The 17,584-nt window shown below is 34.9% G+C and overlaps 6 protein-coding genes across 6 annotated transcripts; all 6 read right to left on the minus strand.

The window, feature by feature from the left end:
- Positions 1–481: 481 nt before the first annotated feature.
- MONOS_1475 (uncharacterized protein) lies at positions 482–5,470 on the minus strand. The gene is made up of 2 exons (XM_067867579.1): positions 2,062–5,470; positions 482–1,975 (listed from the first exon to the last, which is right to left on the minus strand). The coding sequence occupies exons 1-2, from the start codon at positions 5,459–5,461 to the stop codon at positions 1,191–1,193; spliced, it is 4,185 nt and encodes a 1,394-aa protein (XP_067729008.1). The 5' UTR covers positions 5,462–5,470; the 3' UTR covers positions 482–1,190.
- Positions 5,471–5,870: 400 nt separating this feature from the next.
- On the minus strand, positions 5,871–6,862 carry MONOS_1474 (deoxyribose-phosphate aldolase). The gene has a single exon (XM_067867568.1). It carries the CDS (start codon positions 6,819–6,821, stop codon positions 6,054–6,056), a length of 768 nt encoding a protein of 255 aa, XP_067729009.1. The 5' UTR covers positions 6,822–6,862; the 3' UTR covers positions 5,871–6,053.
- A 74-nt stretch (positions 6,863–6,936) lies between these two features.
- On the minus strand, positions 6,937–9,891 carry MONOS_1473 (putative beta-transducin family protein). The gene is made up of 6 exons (XM_067867557.1): positions 9,815–9,891; positions 9,603–9,748; positions 8,773–9,493; positions 7,564–8,539; positions 7,362–7,452; positions 6,937–7,161 (listed from the first exon to the last, which is right to left on the minus strand). The coding sequence occupies exons 1-6, from the start codon at positions 9,873–9,875 to the stop codon at positions 7,030–7,032; spliced, it is 2,127 nt and encodes a 708-aa protein (XP_067729010.1). The 5' UTR covers positions 9,876–9,891; the 3' UTR covers positions 6,937–7,029.
- A 95-nt stretch (positions 9,892–9,986) lies between these two features.
- On the minus strand, positions 9,987–11,384 carry MONOS_18613 (putative Autophagy-related protein 27). The gene is made up of 5 exons (XM_067871648.1): positions 11,198–11,384; positions 10,932–11,143; positions 10,787–10,871; positions 10,563–10,719; positions 9,987–10,493 (listed from the first exon to the last, which is right to left on the minus strand). Exons 1-5 carry the CDS (start codon positions 11,299–11,301, stop codon positions 10,335–10,337), a joined length of 717 nt encoding a protein of 238 aa, XP_067729011.1. The 5' UTR covers positions 11,302–11,384; the 3' UTR covers positions 9,987–10,334.
- Positions 11,385–12,584: 1,200 nt separating this feature from the next.
- MONOS_1472 (uncharacterized protein) lies at positions 12,585–13,627 on the minus strand (the record flags this gene model as incomplete). Its single annotated transcript, XM_067867547.1, has 4 exons — positions 12,585–13,084; positions 13,133–13,198; positions 13,263–13,274; positions 13,579–13,627. 4 exons carry the CDS (start codon positions 13,625–13,627, stop codon positions 12,585–12,587), a joined length of 627 nt encoding a protein of 208 aa, XP_067729012.1.
- A 2,210-nt stretch (positions 13,628–15,837) lies between these two features.
- MONOS_1471 (putative DDE superfamily endonuclease) lies at positions 15,838–17,334 on the minus strand (the record flags this gene model as incomplete). The annotated part of the gene is made up of 2 exons (XM_067867537.1): positions 15,838–16,745; positions 17,145–17,334. 2 exons carry the CDS (start codon positions 17,332–17,334, stop codon positions 15,838–15,840), a joined length of 1,098 nt encoding a protein of 365 aa, XP_067729013.1.
- Between the last annotated feature and the right edge of the window lie 250 nt (positions 17,335–17,584).

Below are 17,584 nucleotides of genomic sequence, written 5' to 3' on the forward strand. Positions count from 1 at the left end.
GCTGAGCGTGAGGTTTGCCTGGCGCAACACATGCGATTGCGAGTTTTTTTTAATCTTTTCCACAAATGAATTAAAAAATTGTTATATTTGTGATTTTTATCTGCAATACAAAACAAACCTTTCTGCATCTCCCGTTCAATTCACTTTGAAATTGTATTTCTGCAACGCATCCTCCGATGCAGATCACTGCGAGCATGCCAACGAAACAATATTGAATGCAGATTTAATGCAAGTGGAACGCTCGCTCCAAATGTGGGTTTCATTAAAAATTTGAAAAATTGAAGATTTCAGTTCCGCAATAATGTTTATGATTGAATTATTTTTTCAAATTAAGATTTTCACAATATTTTTAAAACGAAAGATCGAGAGAAAAACATTAAGAATCATTTAATTTTGATGCAAATCATTATTAAATTGACTTTTGCATTATTAACGAATATTTCGAAGAATATTTAAAAAAAATTCATAATTCACCCAATGCAATTAATTGAGAGTCTTTGAAAAAATAATAAAAACAAAAATCTCCAAAAAATAACATAAATACTTTTGTTTACCAATAATTATCGAGAAATTTGGAAAAAAATATTGTAATTTTGAAATATTTGTTATTTTCACATTCAACTTTCAATTAACTTATTTCTTTGATATTTTCATGCTTCAGGTAATTTGACATTTATCTAATTAATTCCACGAAAACTCTGATGAGAATATTTGATTTCACTAGAAAATTTTTTTTCACTTCCATACTTTTTTAAAAAAATTCCAGAAATGCAACTTCAAATGAAAATTTTCTATTACAAAAACAGAGATAAATATTGTGAAATGCAATAAACAATCAACAAAATGACATACACAACCAAAAACAATAAAAAAACATAAAAATTTGCATAATTCATGAAACTCAGTAAAAATTAAGATAAATTGAAATGAAATTAAATTTTGAAAATGTATACAACAACAAAAAAAGAGTCTATTGCCTTTTCCAAAAATGCATTTGCAAATGAAAATGAAAATGAAAAAGCAAAACCATCAACTTCATACATTTCGAAACAAAAAATACAACGAATGAATATTCAAATCAAGGATCAGCCCTTTGAATAAAATAATACACATCCAAAAAGCTTAATTCCGAGAAAATTACAAGAAACAAGGAAGAACAAAAGCTATGAAATTACAAAAAACATCCACAGTTAATACATGCTTGTAGTGAGATGCTCTTCCATCATAGTTTTCATTTCCTCTGCATACTCACGATTTGCTTTTGTTTGGCGTCCTTTCTTTGAAGAGTCATGAAATACAGTTGTGATTTTCTTTTGCACTTTTCTCCCGCATGGCCAGTTGACATTCAGCAGTGTCTCAAATATCGGCAACACATTCCCAAAATACCCCAAATACACAAACGTTCCTCCGAGTGAAGTGAGAAGCATTGACCAAGTGACCTTCATCGTGTGGCGAGTGAGTGCTACAGTTTTGTCCAGTGCCAGCTGTATGTTGATTCCAAATCCCATGCTGTTGAACAGATGGATATAGTCTGTGTAAGAACCTATCTCAAATGAGATGTAATTGACAAGATGGCCCTGAGAAACAGTGCTTGCTGAGCTCATTTCGTTCCGATAAATCGAAGGAATCAGCTCCAATGTGACGTTTGTGGGGTTCGAGCCGCGCAGGATGTGAGCTGTGTCACTCACAAAAATATGCTCTGTCGAAGAGAACGAAGTGTCTGGACCAAAGCTCAGGTCATGTTGGACAGGCACCGCCGAATCTGTGGATGCAAAGACCTTTATTGCTCTGCACGATGCTTCTCTTTCTGACGAGTGCATTGAAAAGAAGTTCACAAGAGAATTTTGAATGGGAAGCTCCACATTTTTGGCTTCAAGTGTTATCCTGCAGTGATGCGTTGGAGAATTAAACAGATTTGTGGAAGGAATTTGCGTGCACTTTGGAGTAATGGAATAATTTTCTTTTTTATACCAATCTATGAAACAAGGATGGAGGGGAATAAATAAATATTTTACGAAAATTTTTATGAAAAAAATTGTTAAAAGCAAAAAATGTGCATACTAAATGGATCAAAAGTTGACTTGCCAAATCCCAATTTATCAGAGCATTTGCCAGACAATTCACTTGTTGTGTTTATTGGTAAGCCAACACATTCCCCTGTGTAGTCTATCAAAGTCAACTCCACTTTAACCTCCTTGTTTCTGAAAGTAACCAAGTCTGCCTCCTTTTCCATTGAAACATCGACTGTAGTTCTTGTTTCATTTGTGTTCAGAAATGCAAATGTCAATATGACCAGCAGCGCTGCTCCGCACACAAAAGATATTGCGACAATTGTCAAAAAGCCTCCAAACGTCGTTTTCTTGATGTGCTTCACTGTGGTGTGCGTGTCTGGATCAAGTGTGTCAACATACTTGTTTGAAAAGCTGTCCAGTCTGAACATAAATGTCCTTGTTGGGAAGCAGAGAAGAAGCAGAGCAACACTTAGGCCAATGATTGTGCAGCCTAAATACAATCCTATCATCAGGTAATTCTCCGTCTGGACAGGCATGTTATATGGTGAAGGTTGGACTGATTTAGACTGGTCTGCAGCTGGAATTGTGTTATTCGTTGTGGCTGATCCAATTGGGCAGTATTGATCATAAGTGCAGTTTTTGTATTCATTTGAGCCAGCAGTATCTGAATACGAGCCAGCAGGCACCGAAATACATGCAAACTCTGGCGATCCGATTTTGTTCCCAACTGTTCCTGGGGGGCATTTTATGCATTGCTTGCTTCCATAATCATTGGAATATGAACCATGCGGACAATCAACACATTCTCCGGTCTCGTCCTCATAAGAGCCAGGGGTGCAAGAAAACAAGTCTTCGTGAAGCCTCATTATATGAAACGTGTCAAGAGCAGTGGGCAACACAGTCCTTCCTTCACTGATTTGCCTTCCTCCGTAACAGACTACATTTCGGTGATAAACTGTGCATCCAGCATCAACAACATCTATATGCACACCATTAGTGAGGCCAGAGCCATCGTCTTCTGTGATTGTTGGATTGCCTTTTTGATCAAATTTCACGATTTTGAAAGAGTCCATCGCCCGGCCTCGCTTTCTCCCTCCAAACATCAGCACTTTGTCATCCAGTGGCAAGGCCATTCCGCTGATGTAATGAAATATTTGTGTTCTGTCTTCATCATTGCGCAGCATTGTGCTTTTTGCTGTTGCGAAAGGTTTTAAGGCATTTACAGCATCATCATCAAGAGCAGAATTCCCAGTGCTCATTTTATTTTTCCTGTATCTTTTGCCTAATTCTTCATACAAATCACAGACAGAGCAATTCCGAAATGGTAAAGTCCCAAAATTTCCACCAAGAATTACTAGAGTTGGATGCAAAACTAATTCATCATTGTCAATATTTTGATTGTTGTTCGTCAAATGCTTCAGATCTTCGACAATCAAATCCCTCTTTTCATTTTTTCCATTTTTTGCTAAAATTGTAATGCTTTCCTCATCAGATTCTTTGCTTGTATTGCTTTGCTCAAAATATTCTTTTGCAGCGACTTCTGAAGCTATCATGTCCATCACAAGAAGAGTCGGCTTAAATATCGGAAGAGCTTTAAATGTGTGTTCCCACGTATCTGTCGCAAAGCTAAACAAAAAGCCAACTTCACAAGGCGCTCCATCGAACTTTTGACCTCCCACAACAATCAAATAATCCATGTATATCGCCGAAGAAGCTCCAAACGCTGCAAAAGGCTTAACCATCGAATTCTTCCCCAGTTGCTTCCATGAATAAGAAATAAAAGAAAACTCCCACAATTCGTTTGACGGCTCAATTTTCCCCGTCTGAGGGTTTGGCCCCAGTCCTCCAAACAGCAGCAAGCGTCCGTTGTCCAAACAGCACGCAGCCAGTTCTCTTGCCGGAGGATTCTCTGACATTACTTTTGCTTCTAGTTTCGTCCATGCCTTGGAGCCAATCTTAAAAACATGAATATCACTGAAAATTTCTCCAGTAGATGGATCACGCCCTCCATACACAAAAAAAGCATCGTCGTCCACTCCAATAAACGGATTCACGCGAAAAGATGGAGCAAAATCGTTCACCCTCATCATAAGCTGAAAGGTTGAGTTGTCGTTTACAGCTGAAGAAACAGGATCGAAAATTGGCGCAGAATTACTTTCATTCAATTCATTGCCCATCCATGTGAGTTTTTTATTTGCGGAAGACGAGGAAGAAGAAGACGCATCGGAATTCTCATTATCAAAGACTCCAAATAACGAAGAAAAATCGTCATTGTTGCAAACATCATTTCGGAATTTCCTTCTCCTTTCTTTTGCTTTTTCAGAATAAATCTCCTCTTCTGAAACATCAAAAGACAAATCTTCTTTCATTAAAATCAACAGATCCGCATTTATAAATAAATTCATCCTTCCTCCAAAAATGGCAAGATTTCCTTCATCATCTGTTGCACATCCGCAATCCCCGCGCTGCATGGTGTTGTTGCCTTGCTGAGTCTGATCAAATATGAGTTCTTTGTATCGAGCTGTCTTCTCTCCACTTCCACCACTAACAACTTTGCTGCAATCAAGAATAAGCAACGAATTTGATCCAGCAAATATGTTGTTTGCCTCCCATCCACCAAAAATGTATGAATGTGTCCGACTTGTGCTGACGAATGTGGTATGTCCAAAATTGGCACGGGAATCTGGAAGGTTACTATCATTTCCATTAATATCTGTTAATTTCACCGCTTCCCATGATTGAGGAGAATTTGTATCGATCTTCACTCTGAATATTTTGAGTTTTGGTACAATATCTCCGCCTGTATCTCCACCGTAAACGACAGCATATCCATTCGAAACTAACATTCCCGCTCCGCTGCAAGGTTCAGGATCATTCTCTCCAGAATTAATCTTCAATTCTCTCCACTGTTTCGCTTGAACGTCAAACTCCCATAGATCATTTAGAAGTCCGGATGTACTGATTCCTCCAAAAATATATAACTTTTCCCCATCTGTTGCGTATGCCATCGAATGTCTTGCTTTTGGTTTTGTTTCACCTTCATTTTCTTCTTTCCATTCCTGTGCCGAAATATCAAATGACCATAATGAATTTGACAATCCAGATTCTTTCCATCCACCCCAAATATAAAATGTTTTTCCAACTCTGAACTGAGCACAAAATCTTACTAATGGTTTTTTGTTTTCTGGAGGAATGTGAACTGGTGATATATAAAAAGGATTCATTTTAACTAAAAATCCATCAGATTGAATGCGGTCGTTATAACTTGTTCCTCCATAAACGAAAAAGCATGGAACTCCATCAGAATCGAAATATTGGAAAAAAGGTGAATATCTTGGATTTATTTGGGAACCATAAGGAGGAAATGTTTTGATAGATTTAACTATTTGTCTTTTATTGATGCAACAAATGTTTTCTATGCAAAACAAAGTTAAAAACAACAAAAACATTTTGATCTGAAGTAAAATTACTTCATTTCAGAAGTAAATCAATTTATTGTTTCCAAATCTTACAAAATTTATATTTTTTATTTTCATAACTTAACCTTTAATGAAAAAATCCGAATCATTTTTTATGAATGAAAACGAATATTTTACAAAAACAAAAACAAAAGAATATTTTTTTTTAAATTCTTATGAATGACAAAGTTCTTTTTTTGAAGAATGGAATAGCATACATCAATAAATGAAAGTTGAACGATAGAATTCAGTTCATCACATACATTGAAGAATATGTTAACTTTATCAAATAAAAAAAAAAATAAATAATAATTATTTCGTCCAAAATTTGTGGTAAGCTTTTCGAATTTGACAAATAAACTTCAAATTTTAAATCTTTTCAATATTTCATCTCTCACAATTAACTTTTCATAACATTTTATTTCTCTTTATTCAATTGAATTGCATATAGAAAAATTATTCATATAAATTAGAATTATCACCCTCAAACTTTACACATAAATTTCTATTCATAGAAAATAAAAATTACAAACTGACTTATACACTGCAAAATAATAAGAACAAATTTTGATGTAACTTTGAATTATTCTTTCTTTTCTCCATTGCTGAGTGTTGTGAGAAGACTTCCAAGAAGTCCAGATGCTCCAAAACGGAACTTTTCTGATGTTGCCCATCCGTCTCCCATTATCTTATCAGCAAGCTCAAGATATTTCGCAGCATCTTCTGCGGTTCTAACACCTCCTGCGGCTTTGAATCCGACACGATCTTTAACACCTTTATCGGAAATTGTTTTCATCATAATTTCTGCACTTTCAAGAGTTGCATTAACAGCAACTTTTCCAGTAGACGTTTTAATAAAGTCAGCTCCTGCGTCAATAGAAATTTCTGAAGCTTTTCTTATCAAGGCAGGATCTTTCAATTCTCCAGACTCAATGATCACTTTCAAATGAATCTTTGCAGCTTCGCAAGCTTCTTTGCAAGCTTTGACAAGTTCAAAACCTATTTTTTCATCTCCAGAAATTAAAGATTTGTAGGGAAATACGACATCGACTTCATCAGCTCCATAAGCAATAGAGGCACGAGTTTCTGCGAGAGCAATTTCAACGTCTGGATTTCCGTGAGGGAAGTTAGTAACAGTTGCAACTTTAATTTCTGGAGTTCCTTGCTCGCGAAGGGTTTTCTTTGCGATGGGAACAAAGCGAGGATATACACAAACTGCAGCAGTATTTCCATATGGACTTTTTGCTTGTTTGCATAATGAAATCACTTTTTCATCAGTATCATTATCGTTCAATGTTGTCAAATCCATAACATGCAAAGCTCTTAATGCAAGCGGTTTAATGTCCGTCATTGTGTATAAGAAATTATATCAAAAATTATCTTGATCAGATTAACCAAAAACATATTTTCAAAAATTGGATAGTTTTAATTTTTTTTTGTTACACATGCAAAATTCAGTTATGTTTAACGCCTATTGTCATATAAAAATAATAAACAGAAAGCAATAGAAATTTAAAACATTATTTTGAAAAATGATTTTGCAACAATGAAGTGAACAATCATATCCCCCTAAGATCAACAAGCATTAACGAAGGAGCGGAAGTAACAGCAATAAGCCAATCGTCATCTGGACTCCATGCAATGTCATTGACTTCTCCAACATCAGGAATGGAAGCAATATGTTTTCCATCCTGAAAGATTATCATTATTCACATTGAAACAAAAAAAAAAAAAAAAAAAAAAAAAAAAAAAAAAAAAAAAAAAAAAAAAAAAAAAAAATAATAATAATATAATAAAAAAAATAAATAAATATTAAATAAAAATAAAATAAATAAATAAATTGAAATAGATTAATTCATCAATTAGCCAACAGAATAATAATAGCACAAACATTCACTGACCACAGCTGAACAACACGGTCAGTTGTGCCAGTTGCCAATATCTTTCCGTCGTTGCTGAATGCCAGCGAATAAACAGGTTGTCTAAAAAAGCAATTGAAGTGGTTGATTCACATATAACACACAAATAAAGATAGAAAAAGAAAAAAAAAACAAATAAATTAAACAAAAATAAATCCATTTATAACAACACACTGATGTCCTTCGAACGAGTACAGTTTTGTGTGTGTCTGGAGGTCCCACAGAGAGACAGTGCAGTCAAAACACGACGTGGCCAGTCTGATGGGAGCATTCGGATTGCGAGATCCAGGTCCAGTGGGTGTCCATATGACAGCATAGACTTGGTTGGAGTGGCGGAGAGACTGCTGCGGCTGGGTGTATCGGATGGTGGGGGGGCGAGAGGAGGAGGAAGAGAGAGAGGAGGAGGAAGAGAAGGAAGGAGAAGGAGAAGGAGAGGGAGAAGGAGATGGATGAGAAGACAGAGCAGACGAGAGTAAAGAGTTTATGTCTCTTCCTTCTCCCTCTGCGAATGATCTTTCATCGTCCTTTCCGTCCTCTTCCTCGTCTCCTGCAGCAATTCCAACAGGAATGGGGATGGTTGGCTTCCACACGCACACTGTGTTGTCATCCGAGCATGTGGCCAAATACTCTCCAGAAGGATTCCACTTGATGCCGTTGACTTCGCAGCTGTGCCCGCAGAAGACTGCAGTGGGGACAGGGTTGCCGACGTGGTAGAGATCGACCTGCCCGTCGGCGGTGGAGGCAGCGAAGGAATAGTTGCCCCGCCAGTCGAAGTCGGTCAGAGAGACGTTTTGGACGCTGATGAGGTGCACGAGCGTCGCATTCTGGGCACGCGAGGCCATTTCAAGTGCTTCGGGGGACATGGCCAGGGATGGGTGCACACGGCCGGTGGGATATGCGGTGGAGAGGGTGTCAGTGGAAAGTGAAGAGGGAGAGGAAGAAGATGATGAAGATGAAGATGAAGATGATGATGATGATGATGATGGAGAAGACAGAAAAGTTGAGGCAGATTTGAAGATGTCCTGGTTGTCGAATGCCCAGATGGCACATTGTGACTCAGTCGAGCCTGTCAAAAGGAGATTGTTCGCTTTATTGAACTTCAGCGACACAACTGGCTGTGCTTTCAAATACATTTTGGCAGCAACAGCTCCTGAAACAAAGAGGGGAATATGATTGGTGAATCACGAATAGAATTGAAAACAAGAAAAAATGAATATATAAAAAATAGAAAACAAATAATTAAATTATCACAAAGGACAAAGAACTTTAGAGCAATCAATATCATTTTCTTTCTTTTTTTTTTTCAATTTTTTATTCATCAAAAGAAAATAACAATAATAACAATAACAACTCCATCATCATCTCCATCATCTGTGCACACACCATCCATGTTGTACACCGATGTCTGCCCATCAAAGCTGCCAATTGCCAGTTTTGTGCCGTCAGACGCCCAGTCGACTGTGGCGAGTCTGCACACCGGCTTCTTCTCTCCGCTCCATGTCTGCACAAGCGTCGTGCTGATCCTCCGCCGCTCGCTCGGGTCAAACAGCGGCATCGGTGCCTCAGGGCGCGACACACGCTCCTCTGTCTCAATCTCCATGCTGTTGTCCACAAAGCCGGGAAGCAGCCCCGCCCGCCCTGGCACCATGTCGAAGCACGCCCGCAGGTTCCACACGCGGCAGTTGCCGTTCGAGTCACACGACGCCATTATCCCTTTGTGCGAGGCACTCCACTGGCACCCTGTCGTCTCCCCGCTGTTGCCCAGAAGCCGCAGCCGACGGTCCGGAAAGATCTGCACACCTTCAGACGTCACTATCGAAATAGGAAGTGGCTTAGATAAGTCGGATGTGTCAGGAGCAGATTCCCGCGATGAAGGGCTAATAGCCGTTGGTACGACTTTTGACGATTCAACTGAAACTTCAGACGTTCCAATGGAAGAGTGATCAACATCTTCAGGCAAAAGAGGTCCATTTCGTACAAATTCGACAGCAGCAGCAATAGAAGGTGTTAACGGATCAGCAATAAACTGTCTTTTCCCAACAACCTTGCATTTGTGGGGACGAACAAGAGAGAAAGGTTCTGGACACAAAATTTCAGTTCCATCCTTTGTAAAGAAAAGAACGAACAACAAAAATAAAAGCAAAAGAGAATAAATAAAATTAATTAATTCAACGATTCCAAAATATAATTATTGAACAAAGATAATTTCATACCCGCTTGATGTGTGTTTCAATCTCAGTAAAATGAAGACCCTTTTGCAATAGCTCAATAAGTCGTCCTGATCTTGAGTCAACTTCTCCAAAGTTGACGGAAAGAACGAGAGATTCATTTGCAAATGTAAAAGCAGAATGAGCATAGCCTGAAAAGCAAATAAAATAGCAAGATTTTCTCAAATATATGCAAAATTATCTTTCAAAAAGCACGCCATTTTCTACCAAGTAACGGTATATCAGATAATTAAGCTCATCTGCGAGAACCTCCGCCATAAAGAAAAGTCAAAGTAAAATTTTGGATCTAATGATCGAAAATTTTTAATCTTCTTGCAAGCTCAGAAATAAACATCATTTTTCATTTTTGAGAACAAAATTATGAACGTCAAAAAATTTGCTTATGATCTTTATGTGAAAATAAGATTGATAGCTCTTTTGATCTCTAAAATCAAATTAAATTCAATAAACTAAGTTAAAAATAAATTGCAGAAAATTGGATAGTTCAAATAAGAATATGTAAATGTGTGCAAAGTGGACCTCTCTTTTTTCAAGTGGGATGATTTACAATAAAAACGAACATTATTAACAAAAACATTTGCAAAATTTACATAAATGAATACGACACGTTACAATATATACCAAAATCAAAGTGCAATTTCCCAATTGCTGCTTTATTAATTTCAAGTTAACAATAAACAACATAACATTTTAAATTTCATTAGTCAGCGCGTATATTCAAACTGCTGATGTGTCTTTCACTTCAGCATAACCTTGCTTGCGCTTACACAACGGCGATACAAGACATAAGCATCCATCTTTCACAAGAGCAAATAGTTTCATCCAAACTTTCCCAAAAGGAATAATATCAATTCCTCTTTTTTTAAATGCAAAAAACTTCAGATTATTTTGTATTTCCAAAATGAAAGTGAATAGCACATATCAGAGCATAAAAGAAAATCAAACCATCAAAGGAATTCCCGCAGCAAAGTACAAAAATAGTAATGATGCAATGATAATTAGCATTATTGAGCCAAAAGATAACTTCTTCTTTTCAGGATGAACAGATGGCTTTTTTGGCAAACATCCAGCTGGATGAGTCCACGTTAAAGTGACAGTATTTCTATATTTATTATCATAAAAATTATAAATTAACATCGCATTAAAGTCAATTAGACAGATATAAATACCCATTTTCTTTTCCTTTAGGTTCTGACTTACTTCCGCACAGCATATTCAATTGAAACACCTTTGGAGCATTTTCCGTGTAGTTGTCTTTCAATGTTTAAATAATTAAAACTTCTTTTCTGAATTGTGATAAAGAAAGAATCACACATATCAATGAAAATCCTTGAGATTCATCAGCCAAAGGTTTGAACTCTTCTGTTTCATTATCACCAATACACTGACAGTAATTTGTTTGTAAAGTAATAAGTTGCGCAACGCACGTTTCACAATCACAAGGTGTTCCTTCATAATCTTTTATTACATCTCTAACGCGAAATCGAAGGTTATTGTCTGTTATTTCAACTTCAAATGGTTTGTCTCTTTAAAGTGTGAATGAGCAAATTGTTCCATAAAATGAAAAAATAATTACAAACTGCTTAAGAGATGATAAATCGTAATCATCAATGGTCACCTTTGATTGCAAGCATGAAATTGTCGCCAAAGCAATTGTTAACATCAACGAAATATGTTTGCTCATTGCAAAAAATTAAAAAATAAATTATTGAAACGCAAAATAAGCAAATATTTAACGAAAATGGATATAATTATTGTTTTTGTAGTGATCATAAACTTCCATTATTAGTTTAAAATTTTGTAATTAAAAATTTAAAAAAAAAATACGACATTTGATGCAGTTTTTTTAAAGAAATTATATCTGAATACATATTTGAAATTTTTGGTAATTTTAAATGTTAAATGAAAACATCACTGTGATAATTATCCACAGACTTATATCCCAATAACGATTTTTCTCTTGCAAACATTATTTTAAAAATAACTCGCAAAAACATTTCCTTAAAAATATAATAGGGAAAAAAAAAGATAAAATTTGAAGAAATTTTAAAGAATGCTCAGTTTAATTGTACAAAATTATAATTTTCTAATAAACACAAATTTTCTCAGGAACGAAATGGAAAGAATTTCTTTTTCTCAAACAATTACAAAATATTCAGAAATATGTATTGATATAAAAAAATAATCAATGCTGTTCAAATAACGAAAAACTTTATGGAAGCTTGTGATGATATCTTCATATCCTTGTTCTTCCATCTTTTCAAACAACTCCATTTTCGTTGCCTTTCTTTTCACTTCTTCCATTTCTTTTTCCTCTTTTCCATGCAACTTTTTGGATAGGTTCTCGAATAGCTCCAAATATTTGAAGATGTCATTGTCATTCAATCTCGGCTGCTGCACTTCCTCCAAAATCAGATCACAAGCACCGCTTTTCAGAAAGGAATCAGCAGTGGCTGTCTTCTTCATCGCCATTGCAAATAAATAATTAAAGAATCTCCTCGAATAACATGAATGTGCATCTCTTGCTGTTCTGTGCAGCCCAATAAGGCAACGCATAAGTCCAGTATTCTCTTCAGTCCACAATTGGAAATTCTGAATATATTTTTCGGTTATGTCTATCCATATCAATTCCCTTTCTTTCTTTTTTTCTTTTCTTTTCTCTTCTTCTGCTTCTATCATACAATCCACACTTTCTCTCAGCTCTTCCAGCTTTCTTGTTATCTCTTTCGCAAAGTGCAATTCGTTTGATATCAAATTATCAAATTCTTTGTTTCTGCAAAATCTGTTCATTAATAAGACCCAAAAGGACTGATATGCAATTTCAGTGAGGTTGTGATGCTCCTGATGGTATTTGATGATTTCAGTGATTTCAGATAGATAAAGCTCTTTTTTAATTGTCTATAATAAATGGGGGAAAAAATAAGTCATTCATATCATAAATTAAGAACTTCAGAAATCACATTGCTATCACACTTGATATGGACTTATATTGCTTAAAGCCAACAAAGCAATTTCCACTTCTTTTTGTGTTTCCTCGTTTTCCTCTTTCTTCAACGCAATTTTCAGAAGACATGGTATGCAGATTGATATCAATTCCGAGTTAATGCGATTATTCAGTAAAACAAAACATTCGCAAAGATCAATCAACAACTTTTTGTTCTTTCTTTCTTTTTTCTTTTCCTCTTCAAAAATCATCTTCTCAAATCTTCCGCCCAGCGGAGATCTATCAAAGAATAGGTTCCACACATTTTTCAGCACATAGCAATATCCAACATGCTTCATTAACAGAATGAGATTCTCCAAAGACAGTTTCTTTTCTTCAATCATTTCGTCTATTTCATTGAGCAGCTCCATTGTGAAAACAGATTTGAATTCTTCATCGTTCATTTCATCCATCACTTCATTCATTTTTTCAATTTTCTGCATTTGTTCATCTTCTTTGCAACGTTCAAGCTCATCGAGCAATTCTAAAAAAAGTTTCAACAAAAAAGCATAAAAATAAAAAATGTGCAAACTTTCAAAGTTACTGACAAATTCCTTCATTTCGGTTATTGTGTCAAATATACTCACTTTGTTAATTGCTTATTCATTTCATTTCAAATTTTATAGAGATTCAATTTACGAGATAATTAAAAAAGCACAAACATCGTTGATAATCTTATAAAATGAAAAGGAAACAATACAAATTCCGATTGCTTCGCCTTATAAAAAACAGCTTTTGATGGGATTGAACGAAACGACAGAATTTGAGATTTTTGGCAGAAATGGAAATTTTTTTATAATATTTGATCAAAATTTCCACCAAGTGATATATTAACTCTGACTTTTAACTTTCCCTGACTTGTTATTAAATTCATATTTCTCGACAAGTCTCAAAAATCATTTTTTAATAATTCATTCAGTTTTTCATTTATATATGGGACGACATTTTTTGCTTTATGAATTATGTTCCATTCTGCACATTTAATTAATTCATCAATTTTGATAATTTTCCTATGTTTTTTTGACATGAGAATGAAAGATTTCTCATGATAAAGTTGTGGATAAAGTGTGGAACAAATTGTAGTTTTTTTCATAAATGAAAGAATTGTGCCCCATATATATCATTTGACCATGTCTTAATTTTTGAAATTTGTATTTTATTTGTGAAGAAAGTATTTGCTGTAAAATTATTATTCAATTGAACATTTTATATTCTTTTTATTATTCAATAATTTTTTTTCAATATTTTCTTTAGTCTAATAATGTGAGACTTATAATGACAAGAAAACAGAAAATTTTTGGTAATATCGGAGTATTTTTTTTTTAATTTGAAGAGTTGTTCCACAGATGAAGTTTGCGAAAAAAAATGGTTGGTTCAAATATAATAATTGGTCCCAATAAATTGTTCACTTAATTCTTAGAAATGTTATTAACAAATAACGTATTTTTTCCGAAAAAATCAAAAAATTTTATAAGACATAAATAATTAATAAGGGGCATCATCAAAAGCTTGAACTTGACGATCAAAAAATAATCTTGAAGGAGATATTGAATGGGGCAAAGCTCATCAAACAGGAATGCTGAAAAAGAAGAAACAGAGCGGAACGAACCATATATGATGTCATCAAATGAGCATTTTTCAGGTTAAAATAATTAATGCAGCACATGTAATGAACAGTTTTTTCTTTATCTTTTCAAAAGATATTATGTATAAGCTGGAGCATAAAATCTCTGTTGATGAAAATCAGAAAATCAATGAATTGAAAGAATTGATGGACAACATGAATTTGGAAGAATTAAATTCAACTTGTATTGAATATGAGTTTGAATTATTTGAAGAGAAAAACCTTTCATTAGAAAACACAATTGCATTGCTCAAACATTATGGATTTTGCAAAATGTTGAGTACTTTTTGTTATATATGCTAAAAAAAATATTCGATCAAAGAAAGAATTGAAAAGATGATAATTGAAGAAAACAACAAGAAAGAAAGAAAGAGCGAAAAGCTGTTGATAGACCTTTGTGAAGCTTACTTGTTGAATAATTGTTTTGCGATCGACCGCACTGCACCAACAGAATTGCTCTCAATTTGCGTACCTTGTATCTTAAAAGTTGCACTGAACAAAGCAGAAGATGAAAAAACAAAAAATGAAACAGAAATCGCTTTGATGGCACTGGATAATGTTCCAGAGCATCAAGTTTGTTTATTTGAATTTTTTGTTGGAAAAGACATGAATTTGTTTCAATATTATCTTGAAATAGGAAATGAACAAAGATTTGTTCATAAATGAGATTATTGAAATAATTGAATATCATTGTGAACATAACAATCTCTCTCATCTCGCTTTTCAGTCTGCTTGTGACTTTTTGGTCAAAAGACAATTATATCAAAGAGGTGAATTAAAACCAATGACCGATAAGTTATATTTTTATAGAAAAGCAATTGAAGAATTGGAAGAGTTGAGGAAATGTGTGGATTTGAAAAGAGATGAAAAACGGAGGAAAAAACAAAAAGAAGAAATAATCATATGGAGATGGATTCTAACGATGAAAGTTTATTTATCCTTAATAACTTTGCACGAAAACGAACATCACTTTTTGGTTGATTATTTCGTTGAACTATGCAATCGAGAAATAAATGACCATCAACTTGTGGTTGCTCGCTGTGTTAATCTTTTTGAAACTTTGGCGAATAATGAATTGCCAGTGAGCGCCAGCTATCTGCTGAGCGGTGGAGCATTTGATTTTGTGTTGAATGGATTCTTTCGCCCAACTTTGAAAGATTGTTTGCTGGAGAGCTATCTGAGGTTTGTTTTGATTACTGCATTAAAAATGAAAGCAGCAACTGTTGAAGAAAGCGGCAAACTGAAATGGAAGAAGATGAAAAGGATGATCCTCGTCAAGATGGAAGAAGAAGGATACGAAGACATTATTTTTTGTTATAATAATCCTTTTATTCAAAACACTCGATTTTTTATTTCCGTAAACCTTTCCTATTATTTTGTATTCCCCTGAAGATTCCAAATTTTCCGTTGTTCCTCCAAATATTCAAGAGAATTGGTTATATCATCTGTTGAAAAGCATTTTTTTTCCTATTTTTTGAATTGCTTTCATCAATGTTTAATTTGCTCTCTTCATATTGGGTGATTTATAAACCCGAACTTTTTTTTTATTTTGGTTCGAAATAAAAAAAATTTTTTTTCAAGCAATCATATTTTGATAACAAAAATTGAAATGATTAATAATATATATGGTCAACAAGTTCTCTCTTCATAATTTTTCTGGAATTTTTATGATTTGATTCATCGTCCAAAACATCATCATTCAAAATGTCTGATTTGCGAAATTTTCTTTTTTTGGGCTTTTCAGCTGCGAAAAGAATTTTTTCTTCGTTTTCTTTTTTCTTTTCTTTTCTTTTCATATCTTCTTTCATTTCCTTTTCTTTTTTCCATTCTTCAGGAAATTTTTGTTCAGTAATAATTTTTCCAAAAAAATCAAACCTATGTGTTTTCTTTTTCAGTGTCACTGATGGTTCATTTGGAAGTGTTGATAGTACTGAATGCCACTCGTTTGAAAGCACGCCGCTTTTCTTGAACGAAGAAACAACAGTTGCAGGAAGTAATGCTGTCTGAAGAGCTTGTGGAAGAACGTTGGAGATGGCCTCACGTCGAAGAGAAATGGAAGAATCTTGTGGCACAGAGCACAGAGAGTTGATGCATTTCTTGAAGACTGCAAACACACCACGATCAAGAGGTTGTGTGATGTGTGAACTGTGAGGAATAAAAGTGACGACGTCTATGTTGTTATCAGCAAATTTCTGCCATATGTCAGGCTGAGCCCGAGAAGAGTGAGAATCCAAAAGCAGAAGACATCTTTCATTGGTTCTCATCAATATTTTCCTTCTTTCGATGATTCCAGTTAATAAAACCTCTTCTGCATATCTTTGACATATGCTTTCCGTCATCCATCCATCGTTGTTATTCCAAATATCAATGGATGCGCTCAGTTGAACTCGCATTTCCTTTGGTAATTTGTGACATGGCCACAACACAACGCTTTTTAGAGAATATCCACCTGCAGCAGCTGCGACAACCAAAGTGGCATTTGGCATGTTTGTGCATGTTGTGTGAAATCCAGCTGGAACTCCTGTGGGGTGAATCACAAGAGTTTTGAAGGAATCCGATAAGCGGAGTGAAGATTCATCGGCGTTAAAGATTAAAGAAGGTGAATAATGATGAGAATTGTGAAGATTTTGCAGAAGCTCGTAGAAATGAAGAAGAGCTTGTTGATTGGATACTGAAAGACGTTGGATATCCTCATTTCTGGGAATGGACGCTTTGAGCTCAGAATTCCTTTTTGCAAATAGATATGGATATGATTTGGACACACTGGTGTTTTCATCAACATCAGTCTCTGATCATCTTTTTTGTCGGAAAGGACGGATTCCATCTGAAAAATAATTATTATTAAAAACGAAAGATAAATAAATGTGTAATCGAACTAATTCTCTTGTTTTCTTTGCATTTAAACTTGTTCCGGATAAACTTTCGATTTTAATAACTCCAACAATAATGTTTTTGTCCTCTTCATTGAACAGTTCTGGCCTGCCAGGTTTTGCAACAGCTCTGCCGCTTTCAATTGCTGAAACTGCTCTAATTATTGCTGAACGAGAGAACTCTTTGGTATTTATTGCATCAACGATTCTGACATGTCCATCAACAACAATACGTGCCATGCGTTCTAATCGGTTTTCAATTCTTCGATATTCAAATGACATCATTTTTTCTCGAAGAATTAACTGTCCACGTTCTCTTTTGGTTTTCACAACACTCATTAAAAAAATATTCTGGCAATGATCTTTTTTTATTTTTTTAAATGAATTTTTTTAAAATGAAAAAAAATCAAAAAAACATTTTCGATTAAATTCTAACTTGATTAGCCCCATTGCTATTACCTAATCTCCTCAGTGGAGGCACTAATCAGAG

This window comes from Monocercomonoides exilis, assembly GCF_001643675.1.
Source record: "Monocercomonoides exilis strain PA203 chromosome Unknown scaffold18-1597598, whole genome shotgun sequence".
Classification (NCBI taxonomy): domain Eukaryota; phylum Preaxostyla; order Oxymonadida; family Polymastigidae; genus Monocercomonoides; species Monocercomonoides exilis.